Source organism: Brachionichthys hirsutus, chromosome 12, assembly GCF_040956055.1.
Source record: "Brachionichthys hirsutus isolate HB-005 chromosome 12, CSIRO-AGI_Bhir_v1, whole genome shotgun sequence".
NCBI lineage: Eukaryota > Metazoa > Chordata > Actinopteri > Lophiiformes > Brachionichthyidae > Brachionichthys > Brachionichthys hirsutus.
Window position 1 is genome coordinate 6,698,982 of NC_090908.1, and position 27,600 is coordinate 6,726,581.

At 41.8% G+C, this 27,600-nt stretch overlaps 2 protein-coding genes across 2 annotated transcripts; one reads left to right on the forward strand and one right to left on the reverse strand.

Moving 5' to 3' along the window:
* Positions 1 to 6,324: 6,324 nt before the first annotated feature.
* LOC137902422 (GRIP and coiled-coil domain-containing protein 2) lies at positions 6,325 to 23,655 on the reverse strand. Its single transcript, XM_068746508.1, has 24 exons — positions 23,650 to 23,655; positions 22,983 to 23,045; positions 22,770 to 22,851; positions 22,613 to 22,692; positions 22,387 to 22,491; positions 21,689 to 22,193; positions 19,612 to 21,440; positions 18,989 to 19,049; positions 18,770 to 18,870; positions 18,535 to 18,633; positions 17,655 to 17,774; positions 16,477 to 16,641; positions 16,015 to 16,125; positions 14,730 to 14,892; positions 14,284 to 14,384; positions 13,594 to 13,671; positions 13,359 to 13,496; positions 12,858 to 12,979; positions 12,489 to 12,665; positions 12,108 to 12,316; positions 10,041 to 10,283; positions 9,706 to 9,845; positions 7,933 to 8,134; positions 6,325 to 7,497 (listed from the first exon to the last, which is right to left on the reverse strand). The coding sequence occupies exons 1-24, from the start codon at positions 23,653 to 23,655 to the stop codon at positions 7,424 to 7,426; spliced, it is 4,974 nt and encodes a 1,657-aa protein (XP_068602609.1). The 3' UTR covers positions 6,325 to 7,423.
* tmem223 (transmembrane protein 223) lies at positions 8,581 to 9,540 on the forward strand. Its single transcript, XM_068746711.1, has one exon. It carries the CDS (start codon positions 8,688 to 8,690, stop codon positions 9,453 to 9,455), a length of 768 nt encoding a protein of 255 aa, XP_068602812.1. The 5' UTR covers positions 8,581 to 8,687; the 3' UTR covers positions 9,456 to 9,540.
* Positions 23,656 to 27,600: the final 3,945 nt, after the last annotated feature.

Here is a 27,600-nt window from a genome sequence, read left to right on the forward strand (position 1 = left end):
TTCCTCCAAGCCCATAAAAGGCAATGCTCCTTCATGCACGAGTACACTGCCACCCGGTGGACATCTATTGTAAAGACAGTTGTTTTATTAAATAACGTTTAATGCAGCAACTGAGGGTGATAATTAAAATGCTTCCGTATAAGTACGTCAACAGTGAGAGCGCTATCTATTGTTCTCATTAAATCAACAATGCATGTCTCATTTTTAAAACTGACACAAGTGATGAGTGTCAATTATGTTCCAGCTGGTGTTAAATTGGATTAGTGTTTACATCTATTCTTTATTTACCGAGGTGTCTTATAATTGCTTCTCAGTTGCAATTATTTAAACAGAGTCCAAGGGCCAGGCAGGGTCAAAACATGGGGGGGTCAATTCAGAACGCTGGAAGGTAGGAATCATCGCTAACGATCTGGCAAGGGTGTGCATTCTGAGCTGAGTATATCCAAATCATTAGCCCAGTGCAAAGACTTTATAGCAATAAAACATCACTGACATCAAAACAACTTTCTTATACAACATTAAAATGTATAATCAAATGTTAAGATGATTGGTAACTATAAAAACTATAAAATGCCAGGTCTAAAAAGAAGAAACCAATGAATTCACAAGTTACCCATTTTATATTGAACAGGAAAATAAACGAGTCTTACCTATGATTCGTGTCAAACGGTCGAGAGGATATTTTGTTTGTTGCTCATGTCATTGCAAACACTTCCACTGCCAGTATCTCCTTCTAAAGAGCCACGTCACTTCCCGTTTGCTCTGTTTCATGAGCATGTGAGTGTTTGTGTCACTTGTGCCTATGCGTTACGGGAAGGATGGGTGGATGGAAGGCCTAATCCTGTACTTGTGGTTTAGTTAGGGGGGGGGGGGGGGTGGGAGAGAGTAAAAGGACTGAATGGTTGATCAGGGCGTTCTCACAGACCTGATGGGTTGAGAGTGTCTCTCTAGCTGCCAGAGGAAAAAGACAAAACCCACAGACCACACTGGCTGCCGCTGATGCTCGGTCATAAGGGTGTGTCTCCAAATATGAAGCAAAACGTTCTTGCTGCACTCACATACATAAGAAAAAAATATTTGTTTTGCAGCTGTGATGCAAGAATAAAAAGAAATGGTAGTGCTTTATAGAAATTGGCAATCACCTAATATATTTTGTAACGACATAACAAATTAAAATGCAAACATAAAACACTATTTTGAAGGAAAAACTTCACGGCATAATGAAAAAGGTGCAAAATCTACTTAAACAAATTAGAATAAAATAACTCAAGTGCATATTTTCTATTAATAGATTGACTATTGGTTTCTTGGACTCTGAAAAAGAGAGAGTCTTATTCCATTTACTCCTTAAAGTCATCCCAGAATTTAGCTGCAGCATTTTTCTATGGAAACATTATTTTAGCGATGTTTACAGTGGAAATAAATGTCATGCACAGATAGCTACATTTTCTATGCACATGCACAAACACACACTGCCACGGAGGAACTGCTGGAAGCTTCAGCGGACAGCCTGTTGTTTAGCATTTCCTTCTGCATCAGTCGAGCTATTCTGCAAATGACACAACGCAACAGCACAGACCGCCCACTGTGCAGAAAGGTCAGAAAAAACCAGCGTCTCAACAGAGACAGACGGACACGCACCAGCGTCACGATGAAAAAGTCAGTGTTCAATGTAAAACCATCTTTAACAACAACCGATAGCAAAAACAGAAGAAGAAGAAGCTGCACACGACGAAGGTTTGTTCTGCATCGCGAGTCGACGTCCGAACTGAGAGTCTCCAGCCCTCCGCTTCCCTCCTGTCTTCCCACCATCAGCTGACACCAGTCCAATGGGGGCATTCTCCACTTATTCACCCCCCCCCCTTTATCTTCCCATTCCCCCCCTTGCATCTCGGCCCTTCTGCACCCCTACAATTCTAAATTCACATCGTATTGGTTTTGTCTTGAAATAGAAATTGAAGATTTATCATTAAGAAAAGCAGCAATTCTATCCTGACAAAAAGATTGTTAGAGCAAGCGTCTCGCTGCTTTCTGCTCTCCTGGGGTCATGAGTTCATGTATAAATCTACTATTGATTGTATTGTATGGACAGTAGTTGGACCATCAGAATCCTCCATTGAAACCATAATAGTTACCCTCGCCGAAGGGGAGGCGAGGGTATTGCAATTGGGTGCGTTTGTTTGTATGTTTGTCTGTTTGCTTGTCTGTCCGAGCGCATAACTCAAAAACTAGTAACCCAATCGACTTGAAATTTTTACACAAGCAAGGTTCTGTCCGTGGCTCGGTCCTCCCCGAGAATGGCGTCGATCCGGATCTGGATCCAGATTCTAGAATTATTTTTACATTTGGAATTGTGCCTCTGCTGTAAACTGCCACTTTAAGAGGGAGGGACACGAATGGCATGATGGGAAAAAGAGTCCAGAAGGAGTCTTGTAGTACGTTCCGGAGCAGCAAGCTAGAGCAGGTTTGGCCCCTCTGATCCGGAAGCCCTGTTTACTGTCTCACAAGAACGAATAGTCTTTTGGAGGCGAGGGTCTGCAATCTCTGATTGTCTTTCTAGTTAAATAAGTATCCAACAGTTATAAGATAATGTAATATCAACAACCTGCAGTATGATTGGGGCTGTAGTAAAACATGTAGTACTTCTCACCGCACTCAGTTCAGTTTCTAAAGCCTACAGCTTCACATCTCTTCTAAACAAGGAGAAGTCCACAGCGGAGACGGGGACATTCTTCTCAGCTCTAGTTGTATCAACACGGTGTGCAGCAAACGCCGGGCCTTTAAAAGACATGCGGCGTTGCTTTCAGAGCCCAGAGAACTCTCATCCGAGGCCATAATTAGCTGTGTGGTGGACACAGTAGCACTCAAACTGCAGGGGCAGAGAAAATACTGTCCAAATAGCAGTCTCAAGGGTATGGGGTTGTCAGGAAATGGTTTAGAATCAGAAACTACTATCCAGGGAGTTTGTGTTGACATTCCTGTGCAGGGAGGATGTTGATCTCGACAAACATGGTGGAATATCTGCCTGTGTCGAGTCTCAGTCGTCCAGGTCGAGGTAAATCACAAAAAAAAAACAAAGAACCAACCGGAAGTTTGGTTGAAGACGTTTCAACTCTCACCCAAGAACTGAAGAAGCCTCTTGCTCTCCGTGATGGTGGAATATCCTCTATTCTCCCGACTTTATCTCACTAATATCTATCATTTTTGTCTAATGTGAGCATGAAAATGTGTCGAACATAAATGACATTTCAGATTTTTGTCAAAATTGTCAAAATAATGTGGTCAAATATCGGATTTAGGATACAGTGGAGGATTCTTTTTGTGTTTGAATTACACTGGATTTGTGAATCTAGAAACTTTTTAATGCAATTACTTATTTTGTGGTACAGTAGTTGCAAAAATTATGACAATATAAGAAATCAATATTTGCGGAAAGCTTGTTGAACTTACTCAGAAACTACTTTAACGCAGAAATTACACACGAATGAAGGAAAAACAAAATCCAACTCTTTGGAGACATCGGAAAAGAGAGAGAGCGAGAGAGTCAGCTCCACCAAGACAGCTGCGAGGAGAAGTCTGATAACTGTTTTGGAATCATAGAGCTCCACGCAAACGAGCATCTCAACTAAGGTGAATGAATGAGAGGAAATGTAATACAGTTAAATTGTTCATTGGAATATTTTCCAGGATTTTTACACGACTAACAAAATAATCATTTCCAGCTCCAACTGAAAAAAGAGCACAGAACTACGTTTTATTAAGGTCACCAGCTATTAGGCCACAGTGCATTCTCTCACCATATCTAGTTACAAAAGTTCAAATTTCCCAAAACCTGAAGAATATTTGAAAAGCACATCTTTTAGAAACATATAATTCCTCATTTACATTTAAATGCTGATGTTTCATGCTGAATTAAGGCGTACCAGCTATTTCCTAGACCCTGACCAATCAACTCACAGCATTCAGAATAATGTGTTCATCAAGAGAATGGATCTATTTACAGCTACATATAACTTCTTATCTTTCACAAATAAATTATTTTGTTTATTCATCTTCTGAACCGATTTTTTTCGTGATCAAGCCTATCCCAGCAGTCAGCGGGCGAGAGACACACCCTGGACAAGCCGCCAGTTCATCGCAGGGTTACACACAGACGGACAATCATTCACACACACACACTCATGGGCAATTTAGTGTAACAAATTCACCTAATTTGCGTGTTTTTGTTAGTGGGAGGACGCTGCAGAACCCGGAGAGAACCCACGCAGACACGAGGAAAACAGAAACTCCTCACAGAAAGGCAGAAGGGATTCGAACCTGTGACCTTCTTGCTGTGAGGCAGCAGCTTGCTTTTATAAAATTACAAACATTAAAATAGTACCGGACATAAAATAATGAAGCAAAATCAAAAGTTATCCAGTTCAACCTGATCAGCATCACAATTAATTAAAATCCTTGGTCCCACACAAAACCTCAATGAACAGCTTTCTGCAACAAACAAACGCTTTAAGGCATCACTTTATATCATTTGCAGACTTCTAGTCATGGATGTGAGACTAATGGCTACATTATGATGGTAACACATCATAACTAGGAATACTTTACAGTTTTTCTAAATAATATCCAGTGTGCTTTTAATAGACAGTTCTGTTAATACATTGATCTTAAGCTGGATCAACAACAAACAGCAAAAACATTTCAAGAAAAACAATCGTCTATGAAAATGCAGCTCGCTGCAGTCCAGTGGAGGGCGCTAGTGAGCAGCTAAAGTAACCAAGTTCAAGTTGTTTTATAACATGTAAGTACATTAGCTATTAGGAAGTGCGGGTGTAATTTAATTTATTGCAATAAAAGTTAATATTTCGATGTGTTTAAAGAACTTTTGTCAATGAGAGACATAATTAACGTGGCATGAATTCTCTTGCCCTGAATATGCCATGAGAGAACGGAGCATAGCTTTGGCTGCGCATTTTCTTCCTTTCAGCGGGAAGCTTTTAACTTCCCATCTTTTGAAGTCAAGATGTCGCTTTGAGGAATAAAACTGATAAAGCTCGCTCTTACCCATTTGTCATCTCCGTAATGCCGAGCATCGCTGCGCTGTCTCCGGGAGCCGACTTGTGTTTTCTGCCCAGTCGGAGGGCGTTCAGACTCCAGATGTTGTCCGGTCTGGGCTTCAGGGTGTGACGTTACGCTGTAGTTTCTCACACAGCCGCAGAATGGCGGAAGAGACCTCGCCTCTGCCCGCGAGCCGTCAAGACGGGCGCAACCCGATGATGCACTTCCGCTGATTAGTTTCAAAATAAAGGTACTAATCCTAAAGCAGCAAATTGTTTGGCATTGGCGAGTCTTGCACAAATTAATAAATACAATTATTAAACAAGTTGGGGAGGGGGGGATATTTGTGCCAAAGCTTTGATTCAGTTTGTGAGCCAGAAAAACCAACACCGACCCCGCGGAACGAGACGCGTGTAAATATATCAACAGACTAAACTTGTACTTGTTATCTGAATTTACTACCAGTTCAACATGGCGAGTGGGTACTGTGAAATCCAGCCCACCAAGAAACTATACAGTAAGATATTTTTTTATGTTATTTTTTTTTAAAAAGAACAGTCACCGGTAGAATTTGCCGACATCTACTACGCAAAGGAAGAGAACAGACCAATTTTAGCAGCAACAACAAATAGGAAGAGCTGTAATAATAATAGTAGCGATAGTGGTGGTCTCAGGAGTTAAGGAATATACTGTACAGTCGCTGCTATTTGTTGTTTCTGCCCCTGGATGCGTCATGATGCCAAAAACTACATACATTTCCTTAAAAGGAGAGTCACTGCTCCCCCTCCCCTCCCTGAAGCAGGGATGAGGTCATTCATAAGGAGAACATTCAGAGTTTCCAAGCCACTGAGGATATCGCAGCACAAACTACCTCCAGACTGACACTGAGATTTAAGACAATCAATGACAAAAATGTCATTTTATGCTCATCAGAAGCTATTTTTGAAACTATACTTGCGTGTTAGTCCTTGTTCACTCTTTACCGGTAATGTTAATATCTGTATGACTAAAGTTTATCAGAAACATAAAAACTAATACTGACGTCAAGTTCTGATTGTAATAAAAAAAGGAAAAAGAAAATCGAATAGCGCTCCAAATATAATATATATAAAACAAATATAACAAACATTATAATAAATGCACAAGTTAAAAGAAAAGTGACAACATTCTCATGCATAGCTTTATTTTAGTGCATTGCTAGTGTAACAGGGTTGTTATGGCCCGGTTACACTAGACATAACCAGAAAATAAGTAGTAAACAAACTGTAAATGCCAATTTATTTTACAGATGAAATTTGTATAGTTCATCTCACATAGCCATAACTACCATAAATAAAAATGCCTTACATAGAAATACATTCCTTTATTTGGAAGAAATATCAGAGAAAAGGTGCTACTGGAATGACAAAATTAACAAGCCAGTCAGCTTCTTCATCAGCACTTCAGGAAAAAAGTATTAATGTGACACGCGACTCACTGGATGTGTGTTTCACAAAAAGAAAAAATCGGCATCCATTGTTTTTACTGGAAGTCTTTGCATCGTGGATAATCTGAAACTCATGGATACTGTCCTTAAACAAGACAGCTGGAGACAGATGCAGTGTCAACAATATTTGATGTCCAGTGATTTAACAGCACAAAAATAACTACATATACCCAAAATAGAAACATAAAATTATCATCTATAATCAAAATATAACAAGCCAACAAAAACAGAAGCAACAAATTATACCAGTAACCAGAAGAAAACCACAAATTGACCAACCCTAAAGCTTCCCCTGATTTCAGTGTGTGAAGCTTCAGTGAACCAAAACATAGCACGAAAAATGTTTAATCTGATTCAATTTTCATTTTTCAAGAAATGTAAAAATATATTAAACCTTTTAAGACTTCAGTATACCCTTGAACATTTTTGAACTAAAACTCTGATGATTCTGTGCTCCCCAGTTCATGCACAGAAATGTAATATTACACCACCAACTCCTCAAATATCTTTCTAAAATGACACATAACCTGCATCACACAATGTTGTGAAAATAATGCAGATTTCCAAAAGAGCACATTGTATTCATAGTACTGATGCCTGGAAATAACTTATGAGTGGTGGGAGACAGACATCGGTCAGTATATTTTAAATGAGTATGCAACTATTGCACTGCAAATCCAAATAAAAATGTGCGTCAAATGTTTTGGTTTATATCTCTGCTGTCCTGTTTCTCAGTTTTTCCGCTACATTCTTTGGTCCCTTCATATATGTGCAAGAACAATTTAGCAAACTTCCCCAGTAACCCCAGTACTTGGTATGGTTTTCACTTTTCACAAACCAAAGTTCGTCATTTCCTTCACCTTTCCCACTGATTGATCATGTCTATCTGATCCCAGACCAGCTGTGAAGATAGGAGGTCCAGCCTGAGCCCCGATTCCCAGAGCCCTCTTCCTCACCTGCGCAAAGGAGATCAAAGAGTACGCAGATGTTATTAGCATATATTATTGACATATTTTACTGTTATTAGAGGCATATTATGCAGCATTCCAAAAACCTGGAAAGAAGAATGTTAAATATGAGTTTTTTGTGGGATCGGAAAAATAGGTATAATAAGCAACCTTGTTGTATAAATGAAATATGATGCTGATACTTGCTTCTACCAGCATAACCACTGCCATACAAACAATATTGTGAATTAGGAGTATGATCATTGGTCAGATTGCGAACATGTTCTTACAAGCACGGACATATATCACTGTGTGAGTATCTTAGTTTAATTTCTATATGATAAACCTTTCAACGCCATGCCAGTACTTTTTTGGGTACATCGTTGTAGCGAGTCATGAACCATTTTATTTGAGTTGTGCCGAACCATTTCACCTTGTGCCTACCTTGTGCAATGGCAGACAGTTTACTTTTCTCTTCTGGACTGAGCTGCAACATTGTGTGTATTACAGGCAGAAGGGCCTGCCTCTCGCTGCCAGATTGCAGGAAAATGAACTGCAGGAGGACATTCTTTAGATACTCCAAATTGGCCACACTCTTCTCCCTCTCCTGGTTTCTCTCTAGGCGACGTACTTCACTCTTCAACAGCTAGCAGACAGAAGATAATAACAATTTAGAACATATCAAACACTAAACACTGACAAGTGTCCCAATTTACAATGTGGATCATTAAAGTAATGCATTCTTTTATATCGCACTATTCCAAATAAAGAAAAATGGAAGGATTGACTTTGAATCCATCTTCAGACATACCTGTCACTTATTGTTGTACTGTATATAGCAAATGTACTCACAAATGATTTACAAGCTAAATTACTTTAGCAGAAAATTGGAGAATATTTTTTATTAACATTATTATTTTAATAAATAAAACAAAGACCGATAAACTTATGTTTTAAAGCCATTTACAAACGAGGACCACATTTAAACTGGGTTTGGTTGATTTTTAGAGCATAATTGCCATTTCGCGGCAGACAGATTTTGGCCCGCGCTACTTACCGTAGTTTAACGTCACACGTCACGGAGAAAATATGGCGGCGCCGTATGGTGCTCTCTAAGGCGCACGGAAGGAAGTTCTTTGTTGTTTTGCAGCAACGATCGCAGCTGCTCGTTGCTAGTTTAGCCCACTCGCGTCGTGATAATGGGTTTGGCGCGGTTGCTATGCGGGACGCTGGTTTGTCACTCCGGACATTTTCGTTTCGGTAACATTCAGCAAAGAGTTATTCACAATGTAATGGCGGCTTCACAGGCTCCGGCGACCACGTCCAACAAGGTGAACTGGGTTACATGCGCAGCAGGTCTGTTCGGCAGGATAACTGCCCGCCGCCGCCTCAGCACTCCGGTCCATCCTCCCAGTGACGTCACCCTGTTCGAGCACGACAGGACCCGCTTCTTCCGGCTCCTCTCAGTCTTCTGCGGCGGACAGTTGATCTTCTGGACATACCTGGGCCACTTTGCCTTCACTGAACTCAAAGACACGGGCGCCGCCGGAGAGCAGGGGAAGGCAGAGGCTTCAACCACAACGGGGCTCGCCGGATTCTGGAGCTTCGAGATGAACCTGGGGTCGCACGCCTGGAGGTACGGCTTCACGCTGGGGTGTCTGACGATAGGACTGGGGATCGTCGGGCTCGGGGTTCTGTTTTGTCGGCGCTCCGTGAGCCAGGTGGTTCTCCACCGAGGCGGGAGGATGGTGACGGTTTCCACCCAGTCGCCTCTGGGACCAGGCAGAGGCCGGGGACTCACAGTCCCGCTGTCCCAGGTCGCCGGTCACGTTCACAGACAGGAAGCCCCCCTGTTCATCCCGCTCAGGATCAAGGGACACAAATTCTACTTTCTTCTGGACAAAGAAGGGACTATAAACAATGGCCGCCTGTTCGATGTAACTGTTGGGGCTTTCCGTCAATTTTAAGCCAAACACAGTTACGAGAGACGCCAACGGAGCTCTGGTCTGAACTGTGCATCACCGTCTTCTAAATAAAACCTATGATCTGAAACAGACTCTTTCATGTGTGCATGGTTAAGATCACGGCACGTATTTATTCTCCTCAGAATAACCAGTTGTGTGAAACGTGATTGCGTAAGAGGCTGGATGAATTTGGTGGGGAATGAAACGACATTGTGCTTCCTGCCTGTGGCCGTGTGCACACGTACGTACTTACCGTGATCTGCTCCATCAGAACGGCGTTCGTGGCCTCAGTCTCATGCAACAGGCCGTTCATATGCTCCAGACTGCGGGTCGCTGTGCTCAGCTTTTGATTGAGCTCTTCCTTGGTGGGCTCCACCGTCCAAACAAACGGCTCTGTTGTTCAAAGCGAAGATTTACAAAGATGAAGGTAATGGGCACAGACAAGAGTTCGCCTCTACGGGCCTGAAAGCAATCTCCTGATTTACGTTTCACGTAGAATGGATGATCACATTAGAATTACAAAAATCACATTCTTTGATCCAAGCAGGAATGGTGACTGGATGAGTGCAGCTCTAATTTCATACATACCGTGTTTGGGGTCCGGGTTAATGAGCAGATGCTCCAGAGGGGGCAAGGGCGTCAGAGCCGGGGAGGGACTCTCGCTCTCTGTGGTCTCCATGCCCTCGCCCTCCTCCCTGGCCATAGACCGGAGCTCACTGAGGGCCATTAATCCCAGGCTGGACTGGTTCTGATCCGTGTTCCTGCGATGGGGCTCTGATGCCAGGAGCTTCCGGCTGGACTGGACCGACACTAAACCTGGAGGAGAGATTTCTTTAAGATCAATACAAACATTTTTAAAAGGTGGGAATGAGGCTTAACAACAGAAAATTAGACATTTAAGTGAATCAGATATCATTAAAGGTAGGTTGTATAATCTAGTATTTACTTTCAAACTTAAAGATGGCGTGTGAATGTAGTGAGCGAGTGAACGTCGGTGAACGCTGGGGCTACGAATCGACCACCAAGTTCAGCGTGAAGGAATAATGTAAAGCGCCTTTGAGTGTCCAGAAAAGCGTTCTATAAAACCAATGTATTATTATTAATATACAATTAAAACAGAGCTAAAACATTTTTTTAAACTGTAGCTTAAATAACATCTGGTTGGTGAAACTCTTCTTTTTACAGCATGTTGATTATCTCAACGTTATCTTTAGTTTGAAGCAGGAAATACATGTTTTCACATAAATGCACATTTTTACTGTAACACTGCAATTGAGAACTACAAGATAATTAAATTTACCTAAAATCTGGATTTCTCATTCTTTATTTAATTTTGCTTTTTCTACTGGATGTTTCTCCGTTTGAAAGACTCAAATTTTAAAAAGGAAAAAAGGATACAAATCCAAAATAGTAATAAATCTTTTTAAAGAAGCGTCGTCGATCCTTCACCACGGTAACCAGAATCTCATTGATCAAACGCCATGTTGTAAGTCAGTGTCCTACTTCATTGTGACAAGAGAGGGCGCTACACACTCTCTGGTGTTTACCAGCCAAACTGGCATAAACAATGACGGGTGTGAAGAGAGGCGAGGGTGAGTTGAGAGAGTGGGTGGACAAAAGAAGATTGTGATTAAAGCACCCGAATCTGAACCAGAAAACCAAACGGTAAACTAATCCCCTCACCTTCCCACCTCCAGTCTGTTACTCTACCCCACCTCAGTAGCCTAACGCCACCTACTAGCCACAGCCTGGGGCAGCTCTGGCTAGTAGCTTACCAGCACAAACTATAGAGTGAATGAATAATGCACAATGTAAAGCATCTTTGAGTGTTTATATAAAGCGCTCTATAAACCCAATGCATTATTATTATCATCAAGATAAATAAAGCTGTGGTGGTAGCTATGAGGAAAAACCAAACACCAATTAATGTTCATATGTACATTTTCTGCACGTACGAAGGACAGAAAATTAAATGCAACATCAGAAAGAAGCAGTGTCGGCTGCCGTTTTCACTAACGTCTTGAAATACTTCAGATTTCAGGAGGAAACAATCAACACCGATGTTCCGTACTTTTTCTTGTTTTTTTAAAATTGATGATTAAATAAAACAAAATGTACTTCTGTTTTATAATACAACCTGCCAAATATGGCCGGTAGCACAGGCGGATGACTTCCGTGTTTTTTTTCATTCAATACCCAAACACAGTGGGTAATATGCCTTTTACATCAGGCTACTCCTGGTGTGCTCATGTGAGCCACTAATGATGAGCTTCTCCAGATGCCACAGAGAGCTGTTTGCCCCACTGAGCGGTGGGAACAGAGCTGAGGAGCCTCACCAACACCTGGCTGCAGTGAAGTGACAGGAGAAACACACACACACACACACACTTGTATTCGCTGTCTGAGTCCAGAGCAGCTGTGTGGGAGGTGATGAATGAGTGCGGCTCTTCTGATCGGGTGCAGCATCTCTCCCATTATTGCTCTCGTAGATAAGCATCGTAAATAAAATATAAAGCTTCAACACGCTTCACACTTGATGCTTTGTTTAGCATCTGTAAGAAACCATTCATGAACCTCAACCTTTTCCATCTATGCACAGCTTCAGAGCCTTACTACCCGGTACCTTATATTAAACGGACGCGGTCTAATGCTTACTATTTTGGCTCTGCAGGTTGAAGAGTTGTGCCTCAACGCGAGCCAACTGGCCCTGCAGAGTCTCCACGGTGGCCCGGTGGTCATCCTGCTGTTTCCTCAGCTGCTCCTTATAGGTCTGGCGCTGGGCTTCAACTTGGGAAGACAGATCAGTGTGAGCCTGCGATACATCTGACTGCAGAGCCACCTTCTCCGACTGCAAGGCCAGCAGCCTGGAGGTGGAGAGTGGCAGGGAATTAGTGATAGCTAATTTAGTGGAGAAGGCATAAGACAGGAAAGTGAAAAAAGAAGAATACGAAATACTGTAAAATATCTATAAATGTGAACGAAGTCTGAATAAATTAAAGATGCAAACACACAATGCAGCACGACGACTGAACCCACCGCTCTCGGAGCTCCGCCTCCTTGTTGATGGTTTCTTGGAGGATTTTGTTGTGTCTTTCCGACAGAGTGTCATGTTCAGCCTGGAGCTGGTGCAGCTCTGCCGTGCTGCTCTGGAGGCTCTGGTTGCTCTCCGCCAGCCTGGACCTCAGCTGTTTTACCTGCTGGGTCAGCTGCTCCCTGCCAGAGACACCAGACGTACACACTGATTTTACATTTACACATGGTCCTCACAAGCTTGTAAATGCAAACAACATGCACTCTTAAGCACCACGTTCTATGTTGTTGTTTTTTACCAATAATACTGTAACAGTTCCTATGGTAACAAATACTTCCCTTAGCATGCATACTCACAGTATCTTACTGACCTACCTCTCAAATTTACCAGAATCTCCTTCACTCTGCGTGGAATTCTTTGTCTTCTGCTGTTTGAGGACATTGTGAACTCGAACCTTGTAACTCTCAAACTCGCTGGAAGTCGCCATGAGTTCAGCCTGGAAAGATTAAATAGAGTGAATACCACAGTAAATCAATGTCAATTTCACTTTATGTAATTGTCTGGTCAGAAACTTCTCGAATATGAGCATTTTGTCTCCTTTATGTCACTGTATATGAAAAGCCCTTGGTCAAATGAAACAAGCCAGTAGAAGTCCTCACCTTGGGAATTTGGAAGTTGACATTATGAAGACCAAATGATCAAAAATAACAGAGAAAACGTTAATAATAATATTATTTGCAATGGTCTTTCTAAATAATGTACAGGAGCCCGCAGACCTTCAATAAATAAATGAAAGCTGAAATGCGTCTACAGATGCTCTCGATGCACATTCAGAGTGGAGACAAACAGAATTTGAGTGGGGGGTGAGGGTACACCTTAGTCGCGTCTCTCTCCTGCTGCAGGCTGTCGATGCGTCGCTTCAGGGAGCGGTCGGTTCTTTGTTGCTGTTCCAGTGCAGACTTCAGTTGCCCCTGCTGACGGTGGCACTCTGCAGTCAGCTCGGACAGCTCGATCTTAATGCGCGACCACAAAGACACATTAATGTGCGAGACTGAATTGTTAATTTGTAAAATCAAAAAAGGATCACACAAAGAGGATTTGTTTGGATACCTTGAAGGTTTCTAGCTGCTGCTGGTTACCCTCCAGCTCTCCTTTCAGAGAGACCTGCACCAACAGAAGGGAACTTTCCTGCATGTGTGCATGCACACAAAAACACGCAAAGCTAAAATTCAGATGCACAAAACAATGTACTCAAAGATGACGACACACAAATGTATTAAGTAACTATTCCCAACATTTTTAAGGCTTGCCTGACAGTCAGGCCCACGATTGCTTAATACTAACATTCACAATGCAGCGATGTTACACACAGTAGCAGGACATCCTGCAGGACACTTATAAAGTAGAAGAGCACTCAGAGAGCGCCTCGTCAATCAGACCTCAACCCCTATGACCCAACATTACACCTAAGAGAACACTCGGTTGTTAAATCAAGCAGTGGTTGAAAGTAAATCATTCCCGTAACCATTAGCTCTTAACCTTTTAGTAATGTACTGCACTGCGCTGTGTTTTTAATGTAACCTCTTGTTCTTTCTTATGTCTTGTGTCTCTAACCAGCCTAGGGACTGCGGATGTAAATTAGCATTTTTGCTAAAATCCGGCATATTTACGTCTATTAGATGCGTCTGTATATATGTTCATTAATGTGCACTGTCCCTATCAAATAAATGAATACAAAAATATGTTAGTTTTAATCTGTTCTTTATTTCTTACAGAGGTAACTAACAAACATCTACAAACCTCTTTCTTGGCATCAGCCAATTCCATCTTGGTCTTAACCAACACTTGTTTTATCATTGACGTCTTCTCCTCCTCCTGGATCAGCTGGGACTTCAGATCCTCTGTACATACACAAATACAATACACACATTATGTTTCCAGGTTTTACTTATATTTCTTATGTTTCACTTATTTATGTTTTAATTTGCTCATGCGTAGCACTTTTTTCTCAGCAACGGTGGTTTTAAAGTGCTTTATAAAGTTGAGTTGAGATTACAAGTGGAGGCACACACACACACACACACACACACACACACACACACCAACACACGGCAGACAAATGGCAGTGATAAAAAAAAAAAGGCATTTTGGTGCACAACATTTTTACTAGTATATTACCTTCATGACAAAGCTTGAAAGGTGATTTGAGCACAGAGAAAGACATGAACGGCTCAAACTGTACGTACCCATTTCCTGTTTGCTCATATTCTCCTTCTGCTTTAGTGTGTTTATCTGAGCCTGTAGCTCCTCAGCACACTCGTTCCTATCTGCGAGTTTGGCATTGAGTTCTTTGACCAGGCGTTCGTAGTCGGCCATCTCCATGTCAAGCAGCGAGCTCTGTTGCGCTTCCTGGAGGCAGAGTGAACACACCACACCATCACAGGTCAAAACACTCTTTTTATCAAAGGACTGTATGTGTGTGTTTGACTGGTGAGACACTTACATTTCAGGTTTTCAGGAAGGTACGTTTTTGAATACCATTATGCCTATAATTCTGGAGGTCATATATAATTCAGCAAGGTCATATTCTCATGGACATTTAAGGATTATCTCACTGAAGAGAAGATTTTGAATTTTTTGTTGAATTTATTTTTCAATCAAATAAATTTTATAGTAAAAAGTACTATCATCATGTATTTTCATGCATTACTACTATTTTAATGACACTCTGTGGGATCTTTGCCAAATAATGTGCAGAAGTAATAGTTGCTACTTATTGTTAATACTGTCAAATTATCTCAAACCGTAAAATAACTAGGATTCCCCATTACATGTGCACTTCAGTGAATGTAAACAGTTTTTAGAAACATGCATTTGAAATATTGCAATTATTTTGAATATTTAAAATGATACAAAAAATCATAATAAAAATTCCCCAAATATCAAAAGGCACCTCTTCAGTACCGGTGATGTGCACCTTAAGTTCTATGAAAGTATACTATCTTCTGTCCTCCCAGAAAATGACCCCCCCCCCCCCCCTCCCAAAAAAAACCCCACAAAGATCTTGCAAAAGTGATAAGTACCACTTTATGTTATGATTGATGCGCGTGCTGTTTCATGAGAAATACTTAAAAGTTGTACCGTGGAAATGAAGTGTGGCAGACAGAGAGTTGAAAACGGACAGACAGAACACATTCCTAAATCCCACTCCTCACTGAGTTTGTGGCAAGGGAGGAAAAGCATTGCTTGATGGGCTGGACTAACAATGTGGCAGCACGAGAGAGTCAGACTTCCAGGCAGCTTCCAGTGCTCTGCTGTCCAATGTGGGTCTCCACTAATGGAAAACAAACAGCAGCTCATTTGCTGTAGGCTAAAATGGCTCTCTACCTTTGTGAGAGGCGCTGCTCTGGCCTCAGGTGGGCCATCACCGCCCAGTCGCTTGACTGGACAGGCCCTCTGAGACGTTAGTGCCTCAGAAGCCGAGCCTGTGTGTGTGTGCGTGTGTGTGTGTGTGTGTGTGTGTGTGTGTACCTTCCGCAGTTGCTCGAGCTCCTGGACAGTCTGCTGATGCTGCTGCTGCTGCTGCTGCTTGCGGTGCTGGGCTGTCAACTCCTCCACCTCCTTCATGGCAGACGACAAATCCTGGGGGGGGGGGGCAACCAAACACAGGGGTTAAAATTATTTTGTTTATTTATATATTATTATTTATATTTAATCAGGCTTGACATCCCTCACTCTGCTTGTGATTCTTCAAAATTAAATAAAAAAACAGCTAAAATGCAAAGTAGACACAGAAGCAGAAGTTACATCTAGAACATAATAGCAATGGCCCTGCGATGAAGTGGCGGCTCGTCCAGGGTGTACCCCGCCTCTTGCCCATAGGCACCTGGGAGAGGCTCCAGGAAATACCGCGACCCGGATAAGCGGTTAAGAAGATGAATGCATGAATGAACACAATAGTAACACAGAGCATCTGCCGCTGCCTATTGCTACCTTAATCTTCTGCTCTTTCATGGATCTCTCCGTCAGCAGGTCTCTGTCCAGACCAGCCAACAGCCTTTGCAGTTCCTGGTTTTGGGCTTCCAGTTGCCTCGCTGTGTTCTTTGCGGCCTCGATACTGGCCAGCAGGTTTTCCTTCTCACAGCTCATCGTCTCATTCTGGAAACGCATCATCATTTTGTTACCATTCATTGCAAGTAATAAAGAGAAATCTCCATAAAAAGCAATGTTTTTAGAATCAGGCATTAACTATTAGAGAAAACACAATTAAATGGTAATTTATGAAATAAATGAGATAAATAAACATTCACATCCTGTGTATTCTCTGGTTTAAATGAAGGGTTCCATCAGCATGATCAAGCCTAGACTCTTAATAAACTACACCGACTCTACAAGGCAAGTTGATTAATGATGGGCTCCATTTCTGTACGTGCAAGGCTTTATTTGCTGATGTTACTGTTAAGATGATCTATTCTTGCTTAATGAGTATCATCTTTTACAATTCATCAGGGAAACTGAGATAATGCTCCTTTACGCATTTTTGTTCACCTCAAAGCAGACATGTTGGCAAACGCAGCAAACCCGCATGAACACACGCGACACATTTTAAAGTCATTCATGCAAAACTGACAGCAGCAAGCTCCAAGGGCTTTCACCACAAGGAACACTGAGCAGCACCAGCATCCCATCAGCTGTCAGCCAAACACCGAGTCTATGATTGGCTAACAGAGATGTCCAGACATACTCCAAGATCTGTGCCTCGCTTTCAGTCAGTCTGCCCCCCCCAGAGATCCAGGAGCCCCCACAAGCATAAACCTGTGTTTTAGAAAACAGTGTTTCACTATGACACAGCAGATGGAGGCTATCCTCCGCTCCATTTACCTGCCTGTTGTTCTTTCATTGGAAACAAACAGTTATGAGCTTGGGGAGAGGAACGCATATAAACAAAATGTATCCCCAGCTCACCCAGACACGTCTGATTGGCTATTTGTGGGTGCTGGGCTGTCAAGCATAGTTGGGTAGAGTCTCGCTGACTGTAAATCAGAGGAGCTGTGCGAGACGCATGGCTGGACGGAGTAGCATTGCTTATATTTACTGGTGGTTGAGAGCGGTTTGTGTGTTTGTTAGCAGTCATTTGTGGGCATGTGTGATTGAGTGTGTATCTCTCTTACCTGTGTGACAGCACTGCTGAGTCGTTTGGTCAAATCGCCAATCTGCTTCTCCCCAGCCTCCACCTTCTCTCTCTCCTTATCAAGTTGCTCTGTCTGCCTGTCGTAATCTATCTGCAGGTTCTACACACACATTCATTCGTTACTGGAGGCTCGGCGAAGGTAAACAGCACATCTCAGGTATCTGCCGCGGTACAGCCGAGTGCGGGATAAAGCTCTCATTAGTCGCAATAGAGTGGCTTCTTTTTTTAATGGGGACACAGTTGTAAAGCACAGTGCTGCGTGCGAGCGGTTCATGAAGACCTCTGGGAAATATAACGTGCTAAAAGTCTGTGAGTGAGGATGCTTCCACTTGTCAATTAGTGAGGCATCATGAAGGCACGCAAATTAATCAAACGTTTAATGATCCAGACTGTCAGCTAATGCCGGGCTTCTCTTTTGGAAAAAAAAATATTGTATCATTACTTCAAGCTATTTTCAATCATGGAGGCAAAATAAAACTGTACATTTGTCTGTATATTGTCTCGATGCTTACATGCTAAACTCTACAGTGGCGAATGCATTACTGTTACATATTTATTAGTGCTAAATGATTTACCATAAAAGCAATGCACTTCTTTTTAATACATAATTGGGTAAATCAATTAACAGTGTTGTAAATATCCAAACGTCCAGCTTCATTTGTAAATATAATGGTGGCATTCCATCATAGTTCAATATAACTGACCTGAATTGAATTAATTCTCTAGGGAGAAAATTACGCGTGTAGGTTTTACTCATTCAGTACACTCATATAAGAGACATCTTTACACAAGTTCTTGATCAAATGTGCAGCAGAACCTGAACAGGATATTCCTGAGGCCGTTCTATGCTAGTTTCTTACCTTGTAGCCTTCCGCCCCCATGATGATATCCTTCATTGAGCTGTTCACTTTCTCCCTCTCTGCTTTAAGTAACTCTACTTCCTCCTTGAGGGACGCACTCTGGATAAAAAATACATTCTAGATTAATCTTTGTGTGATAAAACATTTGTATTTTGCAGTTTATTTCCTGCTGATTGTTCCAACACTAACATATAAATGTGTGTTACACCAACGTTTACTTCCTGCGGGAGTCTACCTCTTTCTTGCTGATGCCCAGTTCCTTCCTCGCTTTGATAGCTACAGCCTTGACCTTGTTCATCTTCTCATCTTTGTCTCTGTGTTCTTTCTCCAGTACAGCTGAGGGGACCAATTATTTGTTTCAGAGCAGGGTAATGGATGGTGGTTTAGAACCAGACATTAAAAAACATATTGAAATTGATCCCATCATAAACATGGCTAGATGTCACTTTAATACCTATTTTGTCTGCATTTTCCTCAGAGGAAACAGAGAGGACACCAGGCTCCTGAGAGAGTGACTGAGGGAAATAGAGAAATATAAAAACACCATTATATGCGATTTACCAGTGTTTCTTTTTTTAAGTTATATTAAATAGGGAGCTTTTTTTTGTCGCAGGCTACCAGTACTTAATATTCTTACTCGTATTTAATATTGACATCTTTTATAGGATAAATGAAAAATATTATTAAGTCCCACGTTATAAATACTTCCTCTCTAGCTATTTGTACATCCAAATCTTAATTTAAAAAAATCAACAACAATATTACACTATTTTTGAGTTGTACTCTGGAAACAAATGTGATGGACAGGAATGAAAATTACTATATTTCCCTTCTCGCTTCATTCATGGTGGGAGATACTACCTGCAATATTTCTAGAGCTGCAAGAAATGTTAAAATTCTGGAAAGTATTTGGTTGAATATTGGCTTACCGGTAATTTCAAACTCATTCATTGCCGTGACTCATTAAAGAAAAACAAACAAACAAATGACTAACATATGGACACCCTTAAATACCAAATTTCCATTTCTGATGGACTATTATTCTAAACAGAACCTGGCATCAGGGGCTCCACTTACCTGGAGTGCTTCCATCTCATTCCTCATCTGAGCGATGAGGGCATTTTTCTCTGTCAGCTGCCCCACGAGCTCTCCTCTCTCCTTCTCCTCTTCTTCTTTCTCTGTGGTCATCAGAGAAATGTGCGTCTGCATTTTTTTGCTTTCCTCATTAAACAGCTCATTGACTGACTTCATCTCTTCCAGGTCTCTCTGAAGCCCTTCCATATCCTTCACCACCTCTTCCAGATTATTCCTCAGCATACTTCTCTCCTGTTCAAGGTCCGTGATATGAGCCTGGAGCTCCTTTTGCACCTCCTCTGTTGTTGCAGCCTCTTGAGCCTCCTGAAGACTACTCTTCAACTGACTCTTCTCCTTTTCCAGCTCATCTACACATGCTTGGAGCTCCACTACTTTTTCGGCAGAGTGCCTGAGAGCTTCAGACTGACTTTCCTGTAGAGCACTAATTGTGGTGCAGGTCTGCTCTGCGCCCTCTTCCAATGAACTTAACTTTGACTCAAGGCTGTACTTTTCCGATGTCTCCCGCTCTAGCTGAGCCTCCAGGGCCGCCAGCTTGGAGTCACAAAGTCCTCTCATTTCCTGGGTTTGGGAAAGCACAGTGGTCGCCTCTTCCAGTTTTTGATGGAGGTCATTGTTCTCCTCGGAGAGTTCTTTGATAGTCAACTCGAAAGCCTCTAAAGTCTCCTGCTTTCTGTTCACCTCTTCTTTCATCTCCTCTTTTAGATGTTGAACTTCATCCTTCTTCAGTTCCGTCAGCCTTTCTAATTCCTTCTCTTTCTCCTCTAACAGCCTCTCAATCTCGTTTGCTCTCTCAATGTTCAGTGTTTGCATTTGCTCTTCTCTGTGCTGATGCTGGGAGAGTATCGTTTCTCGTTCTTCAGTCAGAGTCTTGACCATCTCTTCTAGGTCACGAGTCACATGGTTCTTCATCTGCAGCTGGGAGAGGACCTCCTCCTTCTCTCTGGCCAGGTCTTCCACGGAGTGTTTCAACTCGCATGCTAAAAATGTTTGCTCCTCCACAGAGGACTTCAGTTTCTGGTCCTCAACTGCTGAATCTTCAAGCTTCAATTTGAGGTCTTTGAGGTCTGTCAACAGGAGGTTCCTCTCCTCTGTAGCCTCTCTCACCCTCGTCAACAGCTCATCCCTCTCCTGACTGACTTGTTCCATCTTGTCTTTGAGTTCCTGAACAACATTGGTCCCCTGCTCCTTCATAGCTTGGTACTGAAGAACAAAATTCTTTGTCTTCTCACCCAGTTCCGTCTCCACACCTTGCAGTATCTCTCTCATGTGTTGACACTCAGCCAGGGCCGAATCTCTTTCTTTGACCAGTGTCTCACATTGGGACCTCAGCGCTTCTGGGGTCAAGCGGTTTTGCTCCCCAGGAAAAACGTCTAACTCTTTGGATTCATTGGAGAGCGTGTCCTTCAAGTCTCTGTGTGTTTCACTCTCTTGCTGCAAGTCTTCTTTGACTTCTCGACGGTCAGGAGCCAGGATGACAACCGGATCACCGGGGACAACTTCTCGGTTCATCTGCAGTTCATTGATTTTGAACTCCAGTTCTTCCTTCTCCACCTGGAACTCTTCCTTGGTCCTTTCCAGTTCTGCCTCAAGTTCACCTTTCACATTACTGAGCAGGGTGAGCTCATCCTGTAACATGGTGCTCTGTGCTTTAAGGTCTTCCAAGGTCGCTCTCAGTCTTCCTGTTTCAGTCTCCTCTTCATCACCATAGCTAGAGTCAGCCTGAGTCCAGCTAGACAGCTCAAGCATTTTGGCAATCCCCGACCCTCGTGCAGGTTCTTCATCTTCCTCTTGAACATCCTGCAGGTAACTGTCTGTAAAAAATAAGGGTACAGTTTGATGAGAATTGATTTGTATTTGCTATTCCATCAATTTGAAATCATATGCTCACAGAAACATGTAATATAAAATATTACAGTAAGTATACAATGACAAAATTTGAACATAAAATGAGTTTTAAAAAAAGATTATGAATAAAAAGTACGAGTACTTGGACAGCAAAGAGTGAGTATTCAAAGCTAGCTTGTTCTTCCCCTTGCTTGAAAATGTAAAATTGCTATACCTTTGAGTGCAAGCTGCTCAGTTAGCTCCTCATGGAGCAGCAGGAGACGCTCCCTCTCGATTTCACAGTCCTCCTCCAGGGTCCTCATTTCCTCCTCGTGCTGCAGACTTTTCTGAGAGAGCTCCTCCTTCAGGTTCTCTACCTCCTGCTGTGCCTTGGTCAACGTCCCCTGGTGATTCTCCTGCAGCTCAATAATCTCCTGTGATTTCATCTCTTGCATCGCTTCCAGTTCATCTTGAAGTGTTTTCAGCTGAGCTTCTACGTGAAGACGGACTTCTTCGCTACCATCCCGTGCAGCGGCAAGATCGGCCTGGCGCTCTCGCTCTCTTTCGCGCTCCCTCTCCCTTTCCTTTTCTTCTCGCTCTTGCAATAATTTCTGGAAATAATCCACCTCTTCTTGGTGTTTGCGGTTGGACGTCTCAATGCTGCTCTCTAGGGTCTCCATCTTCATTTGGTGATCTTCTACTACACGGTCAAGCTCTCCCTGCAGGACCGCTAGATCATCCTGTCCCAAAACATTATTTTGTTTAGAATGCAGTATTGATATTCTGGTTTCATAATGACCATATATGCATCAACAAATGCACAAGGAATGGACATTGTCACAATATTAATATAAAGCAATGCCAAATGCAGTGAAAGTGGCTGAACAATCAGTATTAAACATCTATTAATACACAGTAGGGGTTGTATTTCACCTTAGCCTGTTGCTTATTCCTCTCCAGCTCTGTACAACATAGTCCAAGTCTTTGTTGAGTTTCTGCCTTCTCCAGTAGTAAGGTATCCATCCTCTCCGTCAGCTCCTGTTACAAGCACACCCACAAACACACACATGATTCACACAATGCAAATAAAGCACAGCTGTTTTCCCTACACCAAAGAAATAAAAAAATCCCACCAGGACTTGCTGGTCTGAAAACAAACCTGTATCAAGGTGGAGTCTTCTGAACTGCTGTTTTTGTTATTGGATTGCTGATTGAGAGATTCGACCTCCTTCTCCAAATCTACAAAGGGAAACGGCGTCACAATACTTGCACATGATTGGACTGCAAGAAATCAAACACAGGCTTTTGATAGGGACCTGCACATCTGCTCTTCAATTTCTGCATGGCAGCCATCTGCTTCTTGGCAAACTTGATAAGTTCGTCTTTATGCAGTGTATGCTGAGAATACAAATATAGTAAAAGCGAGGTATGAGTGTTTACAAATATATATATCCATCCGCTGCTGTGGTCCTGACACGCAAAATAAATCTCATTTCTATACATTTTAATGTGCTGTAGATATGCAATACCGTTGACTTGGCTTCAGTGGCCGGTGATTGAGCCGCAGACTCCGGCCCACTACTAGCCTGGTCCTGTTTCAGCGAGATTAAAAGAAGAAATCACAAAACAAAACTAGCACAGATCTCACAATTGAACAAACATATTCAAAAGCTAAACGTTGATTATATTTCTGGTTTTTCATGCTTGACGTCGGACATTCACGATTCAAGTCAACAGTCAGCCCAGCATTGGTTTCAAAATTGCTCTGCTTGCTGGAAAGCATGTTTTAAAGCATTTTATACTTAATTATTTGAATTCACCGAAATGCCAAGTAGTTTAATTCCAACGCAAGTTGAAAAAAAATTGCATTAATCTTTCCCCGCAGTGTCTTCAGTACACTGCATGACGTCGGGGAGAAGTGTAACCAATTTGGAATCTGACTTGCGTTTAGATATCACCTTTATTTGCATTGTAGGAACATTATACTCCATTCACCTCATGCATACCAAGGCTCCAGTGAATAAACACACCGTTTAATGACGAAATGCACTGCAAGACGTTCCTTCAGCAGTCCCACCAACTCACAGTTAAATGCGAGTAGCGTGTACCCCGATATTACAAACGATGCCATTATAGTATCTCTTGCACACAGCTGTGTAGACTGCTAAAGCTGATTACACGACACAAAACATTTACCTCCATCTCGGTCGGAACTTATTGACTCCTCGGTTGTCCGACAAACACAGACGGACGGAACGAAAGCGATATTTTGAATAATTATCGATTTCCTCTCAAATTAATTCGAAAACATCTCCTCTGTTTTGGTTTTGAGCGAGCAGACTAAAACGATGAAACGCTTCCGCAAACGTCAACCAGGCGACGTCACGGGAGCCTACGTCATATAATCAGAGGGATACTTCAAAGACCGTGGGGGAAATCAGCATTGTTTGACTATGTTACTTTTCGAATCTTTTTCCCCATTTATTGCTTTACATTCGACAATGCACAGCCGAACCAAAGTTACTGAATAGCCCCGAGCCGTGAAACACAAATATATTAAAAGTTTAACTGCGAAAATAATTTATTCTGATGATAAAATTTAACTGATTTGTTGATTAAATTAGCGCTGTTTTTAACTCTTATTCATTTGGATTACATTAACTATTGTATAATTTTGAATTATTCCCATTATATACAAATATATTGCTAAATAAAAAAATAAGAATTCAAATAACAACAACAACAGCTGATATCATGTAACCACTTTGTGATCCAGGAACCGATAATCTACTGTCCACCTAGAGTACATTAAACACCGAGTGCATGACCTGATGGCCAAGGGCCTTAAGCAAGTGTTATAACTGAGTGATGAAAATATCATATTAACACCTGTAACCTGTTTTGAGAGTGCTGGTTTGATGGCAGATCTAGAGGCGTGAGGGGCAGGTGCATTTTGGTGCTCACAGACCCAGAGCATATTAGCTACACACATTAAACGTGAATACACATTCCCAGGAAAAATCATTCATTCATTTGCAATAACCGCCCCCTAGTTTCTTACAAAAACAGTGAGCATGTGAGCTGTTATGACTTTTAGAGACAAATTACATAGACAATAAATGTTTGTTTTTTTGCTAAACAAACATTTACAGTACACTAAATGATAGAAACAATAGAACTAAATTAATAGAACTCTACAACTAAAACAATACTAAACTATAGAATTAAAATAATTAACAATATGAAAATAGTGCCAGCCTGGATGACTTGCTGCTGACTTTAAAAACAGACTTCTTTCTTTTTTAATCATAAGACACAAATCCTGATAGGGAAGCTAGAAATTGCCTGGAATGGGAGTGCAGACAGTACATATTGCAGCAGATGAGAATAAAAAAAAACATTTATTCAAAGGCATTTGGGGCATGAAATCACCCTAAAGCTGTCTTTTAAGGTGGGGGAGTTATGCATCTGCCCTTATGCTGCCACCAGGCCTGTCATAAACTCAATGGCTGACCCAGCTGTGCTTCTGTATTCCCATCACATGAGGTTCAGTTTCATCTGCTGAATATGGAGAGCGTCTGTTTTGACACAAGCAGTAGAAGCACTGACAGGAGCAGTTTAGCAAAATGCCTCTCATCCTGACAAGGTTGGGATGCTCCGGGCAGAGGCAGGGACTCTGCCGGCTCCCTGTCTCATGTGGAAGGGACCCATCCCTGCCTTCCACCCCGCCTGGGTCAAACAGACCCATCCATCACAGCCTCTCCCTTGTTTACTCCCAGGACATTGAGAAGTATTTTGCAACCATTTTTCTCCCTCTCTCATGACCGTCAGTCAGGGATGGCTTTGCAGTAATATAACTGACACCGGCTGGTTGTTCAGGGATTAATGAATAGCCTAGCTGGGTCTATCAGGAGGTGCAACAGACTTATGTTTCTCCCTTTCTCTTTTTCTGTCCCTATTTTTTGCCTCTATTGCTGCCTCACATTCTACTACCAGTTAAAGTGGTAAAGTGTCACCACATAAAATAACATGGGAAGTGAGATTGATCGCCCTTTTCCTGCCTCGGCCACCTCATCACTCTGATTACTGTTAGGATACAAGAATAAGAGTGTCTTGCAGGGTCCTTAAGATTGTACACTTGAAATTTAAATGCACATTGTGTTTCTGACTTTGAATATCCAAATACAAATGTTGCACAAATCTTATGATAAATTAGAAGTCAGTTGGTATTTATCATAAACTGCTCATGGCAAAGTAATTATTTGCTTAGTTGTACCTCATAAAAGTTGCCAGCCACAGTAGTTAGCAGCTTCAACACAGAGTGAGGCAGCGGGATCTATAATAACACCACAAAGCCGTGTAGCTTTGTTTATCTTATCTTAAATATTCAAGGCAGATAAGAGAACAAAGTCCACCAGCTCCTGTCAATCTGTATAATATTGATCTAAAATCAGACTAAAACCTGAGTGTGAACCAACACTGTATTATGTACCTGATTTCTTTTTATTACTTATCATAATTAAAGTGGCCAGGCCGGGTGTTTGCTGTTTTCACAGTTTGTGCTAAGATAAGCTAATGGCTGCTGCCAGCTTCATATCTGGTGAATAGACAAGGCTGACCTCAATATTAGAAATAAAGCTAATGAGCTTGTCTTTTCTTTTTTTTTACCCAAATACTGTGAATGCTTTATAAATGTACATTAGCCTATACTGTATTTAAACAACAATACCAGCCTCCATTATTTTTCACACTCAGTCAGTGATCTGTGAGTCTCAGCCATCCACACAGATTAATCAGTGTAATAATTGTGATTTTAATTCCAATGAGCTCAACAAACAGGGACAATTTCCCTGATCACAAGAGAGGCATTTGCATTTGTTTGAATGAACTTCTCAGATAAGATTGTTGCTGTTATTTGCATTTATACTGGCCCACAGCTTATATTGTTTGCTGTGTCCTGTATTTGCTTTCTTCCTGGCATTTTACCTCTGCAGACTGGCAGCACCATTAATAGGTTTGACATTTTAACACATAGCTTTGACATTTCAGTGCAATAATGAAGGAATTGAACCTCTCAGATTGTTTTTTCCTTAACAGAAACGGAGGAAGTGGATTTTCTAATAAATAACAAAAGCCAATACTCTCAATATGCCACTATGTTCTCAGCTGCTGCTAATAGTGTTGGGCTCTGTTCACAGGTTAATAGTTAATCAAACCTGTGTGTTGTAATATTAAAGGGACGCAATGCAACAGATTATGTACATACATTCTCTGTTTATGCTTCTCATGAAAAAACATTGAATAAATTACATTTGCAACAGTTTTATTTGAGGAATTTAAAATATGTAGTTGCTCTTGTTATTTAAAAGAACAACAATTGCCCCTGTGTCATCACTGCTACTTCTGTGTGTGGGGAAACACAACACTAATGATTGTGAGCATGTGCATGTGCAAGTGCAGGAACATGCACAGCGGAAGTACCGAAAGCCCCCAACCTGATGCTCGTCCATTATTGATGATGTCAGTCATCAACAGGGCTTATGATCTGATGAATACAAACTGCACTGTTGACATTTGATCTCAGCAGGGGTCTATCTGACAGTTCTTTTTGTTTTTTTTGTTTTTAGGAAATATACACTATTTCTGCTATAAAAGTAAGATAACCACAACTTAGTGGACCATTAGTTGTGTCTAATCTGTATTTATTAGTCGAGTTTTTCATACAGCAAATGTATGTCTCACTTAAAACAACACCTACGAGTAGAAGGACTGAAGTGATGGATCAACTGCTTGGGAAAAAGGAACGTCAAGCGTGGCAGTTTTCTCTTCCATGGCCATAGGCTGTCAGTGTTTTTATATAAATAGTTTGGTGGCTCAGCAGGAGAACAGAACCTCATCAAGGACCACCGGCACAATCAGCATCCGTCTGCACTTTGAGGAGTGCTCAGCCTTGATTATGGCAGTCTTCCTCTTCCTTCGCCCGACTCAGCGACCTCTCTTGACCGCCTCATCTCACTGCCTGTGGTGCTTTCTGCACATCCTGTAAAAAAATTGTGGATTCACTGATTTGTAATTGTCTCCTAACTATGTAGAAATGTGCTGCTTCTGCTGTGATGCTACAGCCTGTGCAGTTTTCTCAGCCACTTA

Bases quoted from the DNA above. Each gene is read 5' to 3' on its own strand.
- tmem223 (XM_068746711.1), top strand. From the start codon at position 8,688: ATGGGTTTGGCGCGGTTGCTATGCGGGACGCTGGTTTGTCACTCCGGA.
- LOC137902422 (XM_068746508.1), bottom strand. The intron at 22,852-22,982 runs GTATTGCATATC...TTGTATTCTCAG, and splicing joins CCACTGAAGCCAAGTCAACG to CATACACTGCATAAAGACGA. The intron at 13,672-14,283 runs GTTTGTAGATGT...GCACACATGCAG, and splicing joins TGGCTGATGCCAAGAAAGAG to GAAAGTTCCCTTCTGTTGGT.